This window comes from Trachypithecus francoisi, unplaced genomic scaffold, assembly GCF_009764315.1.
Source record: "Trachypithecus francoisi isolate TF-2019V2 unplaced genomic scaffold, Tfra_2.0 Lachesis_group5, whole genome shotgun sequence".
NCBI lineage: Eukaryota > Metazoa > Chordata > Mammalia > Primates > Cercopithecidae > Trachypithecus > Trachypithecus francoisi.
Window position 1 is genome coordinate 137330354 of NW_022681470.1, and position 15255 is coordinate 137345608.

General features: G+C 55.0%; 3 protein-coding genes across 4 annotated transcripts; 2 read left to right on the forward strand and 1 right to left on the reverse strand.

Annotated features, from left to right (window-relative positions):
* Positions 1 to 30: 30 nt before the first annotated feature.
* On the forward strand, positions 31 to 7119 carry DHPS (deoxyhypusine synthase). 2 transcript variants are annotated; one of them, XM_033198222.1, is made up of 9 exons: positions 31 to 370; positions 1912 to 2076; positions 2315 to 2436; positions 2518 to 2614; positions 2694 to 2780; positions 5468 to 5573; positions 5650 to 5753; positions 6703 to 6828; positions 6905 to 7119. In XM_033198222.1, exons 1-9 carry the CDS (start codon positions 164 to 166, stop codon positions 6998 to 7000), a joined length of 1110 nt encoding a protein of 369 aa, XP_033054113.1. In that variant the 5' UTR covers positions 31 to 163; the 3' UTR covers positions 7001 to 7119. The 2 variants fall into 2 exon arrangements, with proteins under 2 accessions (XP_033054113.1, XP_033054114.1); XM_033198223.1 differs by having other exon boundaries at positions 40 to 370; positions 1912 to 2041.
* WDR83 (WD repeat domain 83) lies at positions 7006 to 13490 on the reverse strand. Its single transcript, XM_033198224.1, has 9 exons — positions 13305 to 13490; positions 13101 to 13221; positions 12916 to 13021; positions 12582 to 12630; positions 12373 to 12499; positions 9959 to 10026; positions 9757 to 9865; positions 9558 to 9672; positions 7006 to 7314 (listed from the first exon to the last, which is right to left on the reverse strand). Exons 1-9 carry the CDS (start codon positions 13405 to 13407, stop codon positions 7165 to 7167), a joined length of 948 nt encoding a protein of 315 aa, XP_033054115.1. The 5' UTR covers positions 13408 to 13490; the 3' UTR covers positions 7006 to 7164.
* Positions 13491 to 13545: 55 nt separating this feature from the next.
* Positions 13546 to 15122, forward strand: WDR83OS (WD repeat domain 83 opposite strand). The gene is made up of 4 exons (XM_033198227.1): positions 13546 to 13845; positions 13970 to 14075; positions 14578 to 14675; positions 14770 to 15122. Exons 1-4 carry the CDS (start codon positions 13796 to 13798, stop codon positions 14834 to 14836), a joined length of 321 nt encoding a protein of 106 aa, XP_033054118.1. The 5' UTR covers positions 13546 to 13795; the 3' UTR covers positions 14837 to 15122.
* Positions 15123 to 15255: the final 133 nt, after the last annotated feature.

Sequence of the window (15255 nt, forward strand, 5' to 3'; positions counted from 1 at the left end):
CTAAAAATGGTCAAGTGATAAACCAACTTCCGGTCTTTCTCCCAAAGCGCTTTCTCTACTTCCTGTGCTCCTGCGAGACGCGCGCGTCGGGGATTAACGCGTTTCTGGGCCGCCGTAAGCCCGGCCTAGGGGCAGGTCTGACTCGAGAGCCGGCTACAGGCGCATGGAAGGTTCCCCGGAACGGGAGGCGCCAGCGGCGGCGCTGGCCGCCGTGCTAAAGCACAGCTCGACGTTGCCGCCCGAAAGCACCCAGGTCCGGGGCTACGACTTCACCCGCGGTGTGGATTACCGCGCGCTGCTGAAAGCCTTCGGCACCACCGGCTTCCAGGCCACCAACTTCGGGCGCGCTGTACAGCAAGTCAATGCCATGGTGAGGACGGGGGCGGGACTTCTAGGGACGCGGAGGGGCGTGGCTTGTAGAACCAGTGCGGTACTAGACGGGGGCAGGGCTTCCAGTGGAGGGGATATGTCTTTTATTTGAGCGGCCCAATAGTTGGAGGAAGGCGGGACCTATTCTGGGCGGGAGTTTTTGTCCTGGGAAGGGGATTTTTCACTCTAGTAGTTACATGCTGGTAAGGTGGCCCGAGGAGGCAAGGAGTGATTCTCGGTGTGGGAGCGGGTTCCAGGTAAATTTAAAGCTTCCTGGGGCCGGGCGCGGTGGCTCAAGCCTGTAATCCCAGCACTTTGGGAGGCCGAGACGGGTGGATCACGAGGTCAGCAGATCGAGACCATCCTGGCTAACATGGTGAAACCCCGTCTCTACTAAAAAATACAAAAAACTAGCCGGGCGAGATGGCGGGCGCCTGTAGTCCCAGCTACTTGGGAGGCTGAGGCAGGAGAATGGCGTGAACCCGGGAGGCGGAGCTTGCAGTGAGCTGAGATCCGGCCACTGCACTCCAGCCTGGGCGGCAGAGCGAGACTCCGCCTCAAAAAAAAAAAAAAAAAAAAAAAAAAAAAAAAAGCTTCCTGGAATAGGCGGAGCCTGGGGCTAGACAAGTTAAGGGAGGATTTGGGAGGAGGAGCCTAAGTCTGGGCGGTGCTTGAATTAGATTTGCTTTTCCCGGCGGGGAAGGGACCGGATCTGAAAGGAGATGCTCTCTGATTCCTAAAAAGGTGGGGGCTGGCCGAGCGCGGTGGCTTATGCCTATAATCCCATTTTGGGAAGCTGAGGCGGGTAGATCACTAGATCAGGAGTTCGAGACCAGCCTGGCCAACATAGTGAAACCCTGTCTCTACTAAAATTCAAAAACTTAGCCGGGCATGGTGATGCGCGCCTGTAGTCCCAGCTACTCCTGAGGCTGAGGCAGGAGAATCGCTTGAACCCGGGAGGTGGAGGTTGCAGCGAGATCGCGCCACTGCAATCCAGTCTGGTGACAGAGCGATACTCTGTCTCAAAAGAAAAAAAAAAAAGACCAGGCACGGTGGCTCACGCCTGTAATCTCAGCATTTTGGGAGGCTGAGGCGGGCGGATCACCTGAAGTCGGGAGTTCGAGACCAGCCTGACCAACATGGAGAAACCCCGTCTCTACTAAAAATACAAAACTAGCCGGGCATGGTGGTGCATACTTGTAATCTCAGCTACTGGGGAGGCTGAGGCAGGAGAATTGCTTGAACCTGGGAGACGGAGGTTGCGGTGAGCCGAAATTGCGCCATTGCACTCTAACCTGGGCAACAAGAGTGAAACTCTGTCTAAAAAATAAAGGGTAGGGGCAAATCCTTAACGCGTGTCCTGAGATCTGGTCTGGGAAGGGGCAGAGTTTGCACAGGAGATGTACCTTGGTCCCCTGTAGAACTGGTCCTGTATCCCTGAGTGTGCAGGGCCTGGGGTGAAATCTGTTTCTGGAGCCCACCTGGAGTCCTGGGTCTGGGATTTAACGCCAGTGCTTAACTCGACCTGGCCCTTACTCCCAGATCGAGAAGAAGCTGGAACCGCTGTCACAGGATGAAGACCAGCATGCAGACCTGACCCAGAGCTGCCGCCCACTTACCGGCTGCACTATTTTCCTGGGATATACATCCAACCTCATCAGTTCAGGCATCCGTGAGACCATTCGCTACCTTGTGCAGCACAACATGGTGGGGACCTGGTGGGGCCGTGGCCTTGGCCCCTGGGTCAATGGGCGATGCAGTTATTGATCGTTTAAGTGAAATGGGGAGATAGGGGTCTATTATAAGCAGAGGAACAGAATCGAGTTTTGTTTTGTAGCAGAGCTCCCTTGTAGGAGTCACTGGACAAGGATGAGGTTAGAAGTCCTGCCCAGAATGAGGGCTGGGGCTTCCTTCTCGGGCCAACTTCACTGCCCTGTGGCTGTAGGTGGACGTATTGGTGACCACAGCTGGCGGCGTGGAGGAGGACCTCATCAAGTGCCTGGCGCCCACATACTTGGGCGAGTTTAGCCTCAGGGGGAAGGAGCTCCGGGAGAACGGGATCAATAGGTGAGAACCCTGAGTGGTGCTGGGCAGGGGAGCTGGACCAAGGGTCCTGGGGCCTGATGCCCACATGCTTCCTTTCCTCAGGATCGGAAACCTGCTGGTGCCCAATGACAATTACTGCAAGTTTGAGGACTGGCTGATGCCCATTCTGGACCAGATGGTGCTGGAGCAAAACACAGAGGTGGGGCTGGGGCAACCTGGAGGGGCCAGTCCAGTGGGAGTCAGGGGAGGCATGGCCTGAAGCTCACATCCTCTCCTAGGGTGTAAAGTGGACGCCTTCTAAGATGATCGCCCGGCTGGGCAAGGAGATCAACAACCCAGAGTCCGTGTATTACTGGGCCCAGAAGGTGAGGACCTAAGCGGGGGCAAAGTAGCCAGACTTTGACATGTGTTATTTCATCTTTCCAGCCACCTGGAAATTCACCACTGTTATTCTCAGCATCCTCACGCTGAGATGAGGAGACTCAAACATAGATAGGCATGGTAATTTTTTTTTTTTTTTTTTTGAGACAGGATCTGGCTCTGTCACCTAGGCTGGAGTGCAGTGATGTGATCACAGCTCACTGTAGCCTCAACCTGGGGCCAAGCAGTCCTCCCACCTCAGCCTCTCGAGTAGCTGGGACCACAGGCACATGCCACCATGACCAGCTAATTTTAAAATTGTTTTGTAGAGATGGGGGTCTCCCTATGTTGCCCAGGCTGGTCTTGAACTCCTGGCCTCAGGCAGTCCTCCCACCTTGGCCTCCCAAAGTGCTGGGATTAGAGGCATGAGCCACTGTGCCTGGCCAGGCTAGGTAATTTTGTCCCAAGTCACACAGATAACTAGTGAGGCCTCAGCATCCTTATGCTCCTCCCAGACTATCTCTGGAACAGTAGGGGCAGGACTTAGCAACTCCCCTGGGGCCTGGCTCAGGGTCCCACACTCCCAGAGGCTATAAAATAAGAGCTACCCACTCCCTTTAATTACAGAATCAGAATCTGGAAAAAAAAAAAAAAAAAAAGGCTGCCTACCCTTTTTTTTTTTTTGAGACGGAGTCTCGCTTTGTTGCCCAGGCTGGAGTGCAGTGGCGATCTCGGCTCACTGCAAGCTCCGCCTCCGTGGTTCACGCCATTCTCCTGCCTCAGCCTCCCAAGTAGCTGGGACTACAGGCGCCCGCCGACACGCCCAGCTAATCTTTTGTATTTTCAGTAGAGACAGCGTTTCACTGTGTTAGCCAGGCTGGTCTTGATCTGCTGACCTCGTGATCCGCCCACCTCGGCCTCCCAAAGTGCTGGGATTAAAGGCGTGAGTCACTGTGCCCAGCCCTCTTTTTTTTTTTGAGACAGTCTTACTCTGTCACCCAAGCTGGAGTGCAATGGTATGATTTCAGCTCACTGCAACCTCCGCCTCCCAGGTTCAAGTGATTCTCCCACCTCAGTCTACTGAGTAGCTGGGATTACACGCGCCCACCATCATGCCCAGCTAATTTTTGTATTTTTGTACAGATGGGGGGTTCACCATGTTGGCCAGGCTGGTCTTGAACTCCTGACCTCAAGTGATCCGCCCTCCTTGGCCTCCCAAAGTGCTGGGATTACAGGTGTGAGCCACCACACCCAGCCTACCTACTCTTTCTTTTTTTTTTTTTTTTTTTTTCCTGAGGCGGAGTCTTGCTCTGTCGCCCGGACTGGAGTGCAGTGGCCAGATCTCAGCTCACTGCAAGCTCCGCCTCCCGGGTTTACGCCATTCTCCTGCCTCAGCCTCCCGAGTAGCTGGGACTACAGGCGCCCGCCACCTCGCCCGGCTAGTTTTTGTATTTTTAGTAGAGACGGGGTTTCACCGTGTTAGCCAGGATGGTCTCAATCTCCTGACCTCGTGATCCGCCCGTCTCGGCCTCCCAAAGTGCTGGGATTACAGGCTTGAGCCACCGCGCCCGGCCCTACTCTTTCTTTTTTACGAGACAGGGTCTCACTCTGTTGCCCAGGCAGGAGTGCAGTGGCACAATAATGACTCACTGCTGTCTTGAGCTTCTGGGCTCAATTGATTCTCCTGCCTCAGCCTCTGGAGTAGCTGGGACTACAGGTGCTTGCCACCATGCCTGGCTAATTTTTTTTGTAGAGATGGGGACTCACCATGTTGCACAAGCTGGCTCTTTTTTTTTTTTTTTTTTTTTTTTGAGACAGTTTCACTCTTGTTACCCAGGCTGGAGTTCAATGGTGCGATCTTGGCTCACAGCAACCTCTACTTCCTGGGTTCAAGCGATTCTCCTGCTTCAGCCTCCCAGGTTCCCAAGTAGCTGGGATTACAGGCATGTGCCACCACGCCTGGAAAATTTTGTATTTTTTGTAGAGACAGGGTTTCTCCATGTTGGTCAGGCTGGTCTCGAGCTCCCAACCTCAGGCGATCCAACTGCCTCGGCCTCCCAAAGTGCTGGGATTATAAGCGCAAGTCATCGCGCCCGGCCACAAGCTGGCTCTTTAAAAAAGAGATAGAGGGCCAGGCACAGTGGCTCATGCTTGTAATCCCAGTACTTTGGGAGGCCGAAGTGGATGGATCACCTGAAGTCAGGAGTTCAAGACCAGCCTGGCCAACATGGTGAAACCCCTTCTCTACTAAAAAAAAAAAAAAAAAGCAAATTAGCTGGGCGTGGTGGCACATGCCTGTAATCCGAGCTACTCGGGAGGCTGAAGCAGGGGAATCCCTGGAACCCAGGAGGCAGAGGTTGCAGTGAGCCAAGATTGTGCTATTGCACTCCAGCCAGGGCAACGAGTGAAACTCCATCTCAGGAAAAAAAAAAAAAAAAAAAGAGAGAGAAAGAAACAGCTCAGCAAGCTAAGAATAGGCCGGTTCTTTATGTGCCGGGCACTATCCTAAGTGTTTTCTGTGGGTTTTCTCATATAGGCCTCATCTGTGAGAGGTGTTACTGTTATACTTATTTTATAATTGAGGAAACAGTCCTAGATAAATTAGGCACCCCGCCCACAGTCAGATAGTGATGCAGCTGGCATGGGGACAAGGCTCTGAGCTCCAGCCACTGTCCTGTCACGTTCTCTGCAGAACCACATCCCTGTGTTTAGTCCCGCACTTACAGACGGCTCGCTGGGTGACATGATCTTCTTCCATTCCTACAAGAACCCGGGCCTGGTCCTGGACATCGTTGAGGGTGAGGCGCTGGGGCCACAGAGACGGGGAGGAGGGCCGGCTGAGTCCAAGGCCTGACTTCGACCCTCTTCCCCCAGACCTGAGGCTCATCAACACGCAGGCCATCTTTGCCAAGGGCACTGGGATGATCATTCTGGGCGGGGGCGTGGTCAAGCACCACATCGCCAATGCCAACCTCATGGTGAGTGGGGGTGCTGTGTGCTAGGCCTATGCCATGCGCTGGGGAGACAGCATGAACTAGACAAACTAGGATCCCTGCTCCCCTGGGACTGATGTTCTAGTAGGGGAGATAGCAAACAAGTGGCATCCATGTCAGGGCAGTCATTGCTACGGAGAATACTAGATGATGGGATAACAGAAAGGGGTTCTGTCCAACAAGGGGTTTTGGAAGGAGGCTTCTGGAAGTATGAGCTGGGAGCAGGGGTTTGGGGAGGCATCTCTCAGGAGCCATGTAGTTGTCTCCTGTGCCAGGAGTTGCAGCTGCTGTGGTAGGATTGAGCTTCTGGATTGCAAAGTTCCCAAGAGAGAGAACAGCCAGTGCAAAGGCTCTGGGGTGCCTGAAGTAATCCAGGAACAGCTGGGAACCTGGTGAGGGGAAAGTGGAGTGGTGAGGGCCAGGAGGTGATGCAGCGAGGTGCCACAGGCAGTCTGCTGGGTCCTGAGGGCTGAGGCGCAGCTTAGGTCTTTGCCCTGAGGGAGGTGGGAGAGGACTTGCCTCGGGTTCCCATGCTCCCCCTGGTGGCCATGTGGTGAACAGATGGTGGCAGGTGAGTGAGAACTCCAGTCTAGGACGGTGGTGACCATGCAGGGATCAGGATGGGCACCGTGGAGGTGGAACGTGGTTGGATTTGGAGGGCTTCTGAGGATACAGTTGCTGGCAGCTCCTGCCTTGCCGATGGGGCAGGGTTGTTGACACCTGGCTGCTGGGTCTGGGGAAACATGGGCCGTTGTTGCCCAGCAGCTCTAGTGACCCCAGACATTGATGGGGCCCTGTCTGGGAGCGAGGGTCTGCAAAGGGCTTCCTTCATGTGGGACACACCTCTCAGCCTGTTTGGCTGTGGTGTCCTCCCTCTGTGTCTGTCTCCTGTGACTGGCTGACTGGGCCCGCCGTGCCCCTCCTTTCCCCACAGCGGAACGGGGCCGACTATGCTGTCTACATCAACACAGCCCAGGAGTTTGATGGCTCCGACTCGGGTGCCCGACCAGACGAGGCTGTCTCCTGGGGCAAGATCCGGGTGGATGCACAGCCTGTCAAGGTAAGGGCTGACTGCACAGGGTCTTCGGGACCTTGGGCGTGGGTCCCATGGCTTACCCAGGTTCCCCCCTACCCAGGTCTATGCCGACGCTTCCCTGGTCTTCCCCCTGCTCGTGGCTGAAACCTTTGCCCAGAAGATAGATGCCTTCATGCATGAGAAGAACGAGGACTGAGCAGCTGCTGTCCCAGGAAGGTCTTACCCCTCCTCTATTTATTAATTCGCAGACCCAGCCCCTCCCCTACTTTTTGGTCAGCCACGTCTCTAGAATAAAATGGTCTCTGCAGTCCTTCCGCATCCGTGTCTCGGTCCTTGGTCCTGTTGGTGGGTCCCCTGGCTTCAGCCTGCTCCATCCTCTGCCTCATAGGCCTCTTCCCGCCAGCACTGGATGCTGCCCCCCATGGCGGTCAGCAGGCAGGGCTCCGTGGGGTGGTAGGCCAGCGACTGCACCACGCCACGACCCACAGGCAGGGCCAGAGCCAGGACACCCTGTGGAGCGAGGGGTAGGGAGTGGTTATTTGTGGCTGGGCTGTCCCCTCGTTCCTGAGGTCCCTGGGCACCCCCCCATCTCAGTCCTGCCTGAAACTCAGTCACCTCTCGCCTGACCTTCAGCCACCTGCCTCTAATTGCCTCCTGGACACTGCAAAATGAACCTACCCCAGACTGAGCCCCTCAGTAGCTCTGTCCTACCAGGTGTTCAGGCTGCATGTCTTGGGAGCCTCTTTTATTGACTTTTCATCTTTTAAAATAACAGAGATGGGGTCTTACCATGTTGACCAGGCTGGTCTCAAACTCCTGGCCTCAAGGGATCCTCCTGCCTTGGCCTCCCAAAGTGCTGGGATTACAGGTGTGAGCCACCACGCCTGGCTTTGGGAGCCTTTTTCTTTTCTTTTTTTTTTTGAGACAGAGTCTCGCTCTGTTGACAGGCTGGAGTGCAGTGGTGCGATCTTGGCTCACTGCAACCTCCAACTCCCTGGTTCAAGGGGTTCTCCTGCCTCAGCCTCCCGAGTAACTGGGATTACAGGCACACATAACCATGCCCAGCTAGTTTTTGTATTTTTAGTGCAGACGGGGTTTCACCATGTTAGCCAGGATGATCTCTATCTCCTGACCTCGTGATCCACCCACCTCGGCCTCCCAAAGTGCTGGGATTACAGGCGTGAGCCACTGCTCCTGGCCGGGAGTCTTTTTCTTGTACCACACGTTCCTCTATCAGTCATTCTTCTTGTACCACACGTTCCTCTATCAGTCATTCCTCTTGGCTCTGCTTCTAGACTGTGTCCAGAGACCGCTAATGTTCTGCCACTACCATGCTTGGAGCATGCCTTGCTCGCAGCTTGCGTGTTCCCTGCCACAAGCTGGGTTCCATCCTGTCCACTTGGCAGCGCCAATGATCCCCACTTCCCCTGGTCACAACCAATGCAAACAGTTCCTCAAGCAAGCCATGGTTCCTCTTTCCACCTTGAAAATGTCCCTTGATGTGCCTGCCCTCCAATGCAATTTCTGTTCTACTGGGCCCACAAGAAATAGGTGGAACATTCTTGTTATCTTAGTTCCTAAAGCAAGAACTTGTCTGCCAAGTCTCTAGGGGCCTCCGGTTCCCTCCATCCTCATGGGCCTTAGTTCCCCTGGCCAAGCCCAGCGCTGATGTCTCCTTGGCCGAGATTTCCCCAGTTCTGACCCCACTACACCAGGATGGTCTATTTCTGGCCTAACTCCCCACCAGGCTGGGACATGTCAAGGACAGGGCTCAGGGCTTGAAAACATGCACAGGGATGCACAGATGTCGCTCCAGTTTCTTGAATGACTACAGCCCTATCTCACCCAGGGTTAGACATGGCTGTCGGCTCCCCCTTGCCCAGGGGTCAGTGCCAGTTGCTCAGCCTGGCACCTGTGGCCCAGCCTGACCTGGATCTTGCCACAGCTGCCTCCACCCTGAAGCCTTTGTTTCCTGACTGACGCATGCACTGGCCACACCTCTACACCATAACATACGCTGTTCCCTTTGCCTGGAATGCCCTTCCTGCCTCACCTTCTCATCTAGCCCAAGCTGGGCGCGGTGGCTCAGGCCTGTAATCCCAGCACTTTGGGAGGCCAAGGCGGGTGGATCACTTGAGGTCAGGAGTTTGAGACCAGCCTGGCCAACATAGTGAAACCCTGTCTGTACTAAAAATACAAAAATTAGCCAGGTGTGGTGGTGGGGGCCTGTAATCCCAGCTACTCGGGAGGCTGAGACATGAGAATCACCTGAACCCTGGGGGGCAGAGGTTGCAGTGAGCTGAGATGGTGCCACCATGTTCCAGCCTGGGCAACAGCATGAGACTCCATCTCAAAAAAAGAAAAAAGGGCCAGGCGTGGTGGCTCAGGCCTGTAATCCCAGCACTTTGGGAGGCTAAAGTGGGCGGATCATGAGATCAGGAGTTCAAGACCAGCCTGACCAACACGATGAAACCCCGTCTCTACTAAAAATGCAAAAATTAGCTGGGCATGGTGGCATGCACCTACAATCCCAACTACTCAGAAGGCTGAGGCAGAAGAATCGCTTGAATTTGGGAGGCGGAGTTTATAGTGAGCCAAGATCGCACCACTGCACTCTAGCCTGGGCGACAGAGCAAGACTTGTCTCAAAAAAGAAAAAAGAAGATCCTAGCCTTTAGGCCCTGGAGTGACTGAGGTAAGGACAGGGCTGAGACGGGGCAAGCTAGGTATGAAGTAGGGCTGGGGGCACCTCACCTCCACCAGGTCCCAGAAGAACACCTTCCCGTCCTCAGAGCAGCTGACCACATGTGTGTCACGCTCGCTTAGGCAGCAGTCCAGCTTGTACTCCTGGTTCTTATGGCCCTTGTACCTAAGGGTGGACAGGATCGGGGGGCTTGGTCCTCTCCAGAGGTGGGAGAGGAGGGAAGGGATCCCCACCACCACAAGGACTCACTCGCCCAGCAGCTCCCCTGTGTCTTTGTCCAGGAGTCGCAATGTGGAGTCCAGGCTGGACACCAGGGTGCACTGCCCGTCCCGGCTGAAGCAGGTGCAGGTGATGGGGCCTTGGGGGAGGGACGGATAGGTGAGTGAGGCTGGGGTGCCCCTGGCTGGCCCCCCATCTTCCCTGCCTGTCCCACATCCCCGGCCACACTCACTGCCGACATAGTCTGAGAAGAGCTGGCCCATCCTCAGGTCATAGCGTCTCATGCGGCCGTCCACGGAGCTGCAGGAGAGGATAGATCCAGCGGGAGCCTTGACTAGGCTCCATGGCTCCAGGCAGCCCTGTGCCTTCCCAGACCTCTGGGCCTGCTCTTCCAGTGCACAGGAGTGGAATTCTGAAGCTCTGGCCTTGAGACTCAGGCCCAGGGCCAATCAGGTCCTACTCCATCGTTTCGAAGACCCACAACCCCTTTCCAAACCCTTGGAGTCCTTCCGATTCTCCCTTTTCTTTCTTTTTTTTTTTTTTTTGAGAGAGTTTTACTCTTGTTGCCCAGGCTGGAGTGCAATGGCCTGATCTTGGCTCACCGCAACCTCCGTCTCCCAGGTTCAAACAATTCTCCTGCCTCAGCCTCCTGAGTAGATGGGATTACAGGCATGCGCCACCATGCCCTGCTAATTTTGTATTTTTAGTAGAGACAGGGTTTCTCCATGTTGGTCAGGCTGGTGTTGAACTCCCGACCTCAGGTGATCCACCCGCCTTAGCCTCCCAAAGTGCTGGGATTACAGGCGTGAGCCACCCCACCTGGCCCAATTCCCCCTTCTCCTGTATTCTCCAGCTCCTCCTCCTCAGTACTGAGTCCCACCACTTTCCCCACTACCCAGCACCACCATCTAGACTGCTCTGGTCTCCCTGCACCCCCACAGCCACCAGAGGGAGCACTGTACTTTTCAAAGTACAGTTGATCCATGAACAACACGGTTTAAACTGAAAGTCCACTTATATGTGGATTTTCTTCTGCTTCTATCAGCCCTGAGACACCAAGACCAACCCCTCCTCTTCCTCCTCCTCCGCCTTCTCAATGTGAAGATCTTTATGATGATCTCTTCACTTCCACTTAATGAATAGAAAATATATTTTTTCGGCCGGGCGCGGTGGCTCACGCCTGTAATTCCAACACTTTGGGAGGCTGAGGCGGGCGGATCACAAGGTCAAGAGATGGAGACCCTCCTGGCCAACATGGTGAAACCCCGTCTCTACTAAAAATACAAAAATTAGCCATGTGTGGTGGCGTATGCCTGTAGTCCCAGCTACTCAGGAGGCTGAGGCAGGAGAATTGCCTGAACCCGGGAGTTGGAGGTTGCAGTGAGCCAAGATCACGTCGCTGCACTCCAGCCTGGCAACAGAGACTCTGTCTTTAAAAAAAAAAAAATTCGGCCGGGCGCAGTGGCTCAAGCCTGTAATCCCAGCACTTTGGGAGGCCGAGGCGGGCGTATCACAAGGTCAGGAGATCGAGACCATCCTGGCTAACACAGTGAAACCCCGTCTCTACTAAAAAATACAAAAAACTAGCCGGGCGAGGTGGCGGGCGCCTGTATTCCCAGCTACTCGGGAGGCTGAGGCAGGAGAATGGCGTGAACCCGGGAGGCGGAGCTTGCAGTGAGCTGAGATCTGGCCACTGCACTCCAGCTTGGGCGACAGAGTGAGACTCCATCTCAAAAAAAAAAAAAAAAAAAAATTCTTCTTTATGATTATTTTAATGTATTTATTTATTTATTTTTGAGACGAAGTCTTGCTCTAATGCCCAGGCTGGAGTGTAGTGGTGCAATCTTGGCTCACTGCAAGCTCTACCTCCCGGGTTCACGCCATTCTCCTGCCTCAGCCTCCCAAGTAGCTGGGATTACAGGCACCTGCCACTACGCCCAGCTAATTTTTTGAATTTTTAGTAGACACACGGTTTCACCGTGTTAGCCAGAATGGTCTCTATCTCCTGACCTCAGGATCCGCCCGCCTCAGCCTCCCAAAGTGTTGGGATTACAGGCATGAGCCACCGCACCCAGTCTATTTTTATTTATTTTTTAAAATCGTTTCATTTTACCTTTTTTTTTTTTTTTTTTTTTTTTGAGACAGAGTCTTACTCTGTCGCCCAGGCTGGAGTGCGGTGGCACAATCTCGGCTCATTGCAACCTCCAACTCCCCAGTTCAGGCGATTCTCCTGCCTCAGTCTCCCAAGTAGCTGGGATTACAGGCTCCCATCACCACACCCAGCTAATTTTTTTATTTTTAGTAGAGACGGGATTTCACCATGTTGGCCAGGCTGGTCTCAAACTCCTGACCTCAAGTGATCTGCCCTCCTCGGCCTCCCAAAGTGCTGGAATTATAGGTGTGAGCCACCATGCCCGGCTTGATTATTATTTTATTTTTTAGACAGTCTCACTTTCACCCAGCATGGAGTGCAGTGGTCCCTCGAACTCTTGGGCTCAAGTGATCCTTCCACCTCGGCCTCCCAAGTAGCTGAGACTACAGCTGTGTGCCACTGTGCCCAGCTGAGAGTAGGTTTTAATCTGAGCATGGGGGCAACTATGATTCCCAGTAGCACCTTGGCTGAGACCAGGTCCTGGCTCCACTCACCCTGCCAGGACCTCGTGGTCTGACACCTTCACACTGGACACGCCATCTCTGGCCTCATCCAGCGTCTGCACTGGCTCAGGCCTCCGTGAGCGGCAATCCCAACAGCGGATACTGGAATCAATAGAGCCTGTGAGGCCAGCATGATGGTGAGGTCAGGTTTGGAGGGGAAGGGCAGTATCCTGGAAGCCCCTGTGAGGCCCCAGACTCACCGGACAGGATAACTGTGGCCTCTTCATTAAACTGCACCGTGTTCACCTTCTGAGAAAGTTATTGCCACTCAGAGGAGGCTGGACTTTGGAGGACTGGGATAAAGGCAGGGTTCCCAGTGTCGGTTAAAGCAAGGGCAAAGGCTAGAAGGGGAGGTGAAAGGTTTTGGGGGAACAGCAAGGACAGGGGTTGGTGACTGCCTAGCCTGGCATGCGGAGCGGGGGATCGTCATCTGGGGAAGGGATCCTTACAGTGTAATGGGGGTGGCCTTATCACCACCTATGCGCTAATACAAGTCCCCTCCGCTCGAATGAGGGTCTCCAGGCTTTCACTCACCCCTGCATGGCCCCGGAATTTGCGCACGACCTGCCCTGATGCCACATCCCACAGAACCACCGCCTTGTCCCCGCCGCCAGAGCAGAGACTGCTGTTGTCAAAAGAGCTGGAGTACAGGAGGAGGATCAGCATCGACCTCGGATCCCAGCCTCAGCGCTCCCATCTCAGCCTGGCCCCCGGCTCACCCGGCCGCATCCAGCACCTCGTAGCCGTGGCCGCTGTACGTCCGCAGCAGCGTCCCCCGAAGCGGGTTCCACAGCTTCAGGGTCTTGTCACTGCCGCAAGTCAGGCAGTAATTGCCATCCACTGGGGAACACCAGGCGGGGGTTACTGGGCCGCCGACCTCAGGAGGCGGGAGGAGGACCCGGAATGAAGACTAAGGCGCTCACCATTAAATCGTACGGCTCGCACCGCCCCTTGCCCGCAGTCCAGCGTCTTCAACCGTTTCTGCGGCAGCTCCGGAGGCCGCGGCTTTGGCTCAGGGAAAGCCATGGTCCCAGGATCCCTTCCTCGCCGCCTTAAATCGGTCTGTATGGAAGATTCCGCGCCTTTCGAAACCCACGCTTGAGTGTAACCTTATTATTAGTCTTCCTGACCTACTTCCTGTTTATCACTTCCGGGTTCATCATTTTGGCATTTGGGTGCTCGTGTTGGAACTATTGAAGCCCGCTTTCAGGTTCTTTTCCTCATTTCCCCTTTGCAAGGAAGACTTCTGGCTTCTCCTAAATCTCCGTTCTCTGGGTAAGAGGAGTCCAAGCCTCTGTCATGAGGAACGGAAATGTGAGGGCCTCGGGTGTTACTCTAAAATCCGCCCTCAGCTTGCACGCCGGAAGCTGCCATTTCTGCAGCGGAAGAGGCGTGACCTGGCCTTCGACTCGCTATGTCTACTAACAATATGTCGGACCCACGGAGGCCGAACAAAGTGCTGAGGTGAGGACGCCAGCGTCGTGGCCACGGGTTCGGGTTGCGGGTGTGGATCGGGGCCCTGGGAAGCGTCTGTCTATCCCGGGGGCAGGCAGGACCTGAGCGCCCCTGACCCTCGAGCCTGTCGCAGGTACAAGCCCCCACCGAGCGAATGTAACCCGGCCTTGGACGACCCGACGCCGGACTACATGAACCTGCTGGGCATGATCTTCAGCATGTGCGGCCTCATGCTTAAGGTGGGCGGGGTTGAGCTTCTATGGGTGTAGTTGGACCTGAGAACGAGGCCCGGGGGCGGGTTTGGAATGAAGCGGGGCGTCTTGTCATTGCTGATGGGGCGGGACCTGAGATCGGCCGGGAGTGGGGCTGGGATGACGCTGGGCCAAGAAAGCTCCAGTCTTTGGTGAAGTCAAGGATTCGGGTCAGGGCGGGGATGTGGCAGATTTGTCTGCGGGTGGGGCCAGGCTTTGAAGCAACTTGGAGGGGACTCTGGAAAAAGGGCAGGGTCTTAAGCATGTGAGATGTCAGAGTCTTGGCCCTGAGAGACGCAGTCCAGGCAGTAGGACTAGAAACCATGTATCTGGAGTATGCCATGAGCAGGTGGGACTGAGGAGTTCCGGGGGGCAAGGTCCCAGCTGCATCAGATGGAATCAGTGGGCATGAACTGGTGTCTGGAAAGGTGGCTTCCGGACTCATTGTTGTGCCTTTCACTGACCTGCCCACCCACCTACCTTTCCCCAGCTGAAGTGGTGTGCTTGGGTCGCTGTCTACTGCTCTTTCATCAGCTTTGCCAACTCTCGGAGCTCGGAGGACACGAAGCAAATGATGAGTAGCTTCATGTGAGACTTGGCCTAGAGAACGAGTGACTCTTGAGTAAGGGGTGGGGGGACTCCAGCCTGCCCATCCTGGACTGACACCTCTCTCCTGTCTCAGGCTGTCCATCTCTGCCGTGGTGATGTCCTATCTGCAGAATCCTCAGCCCATGACGCCCCCGTGGTGATATCAGTCTAGAAAGGTCACATTTTGGACCCTGTTTATCCACCAGGCCTGGGCTTTGGCTGCTCAACCTGCTGCCCTCAGCTGCCATCCTGGACTTCCCTGAATGAGGCCGTATCAGTGCCTCCAGCTGGATGGAGGGAACCTGGCCCTTTCCTAGGGAACACCCTAGGCTTACCCCCCTGCCTCCCTTCCCCTGCCTGCTGCTGGGGGAGATGCTGTCCATGTTCTAAGGGTATTCATTTGCTTTCTTGTTGTCGCCTGTTAATAATAAAGTTTTTCACTCTGGCTGTCAGCCTCTTCTGTTCACTGGGGCGTTCCTTCTAGCTGGGGGGAAGGGCTCTAGCTCCATAGGCCTGGTGTGGAGCCCCAGTCTGGAGACTTCTGGCTGTTCGCTTGCTTACTTTATTTTTTTATTTTTAT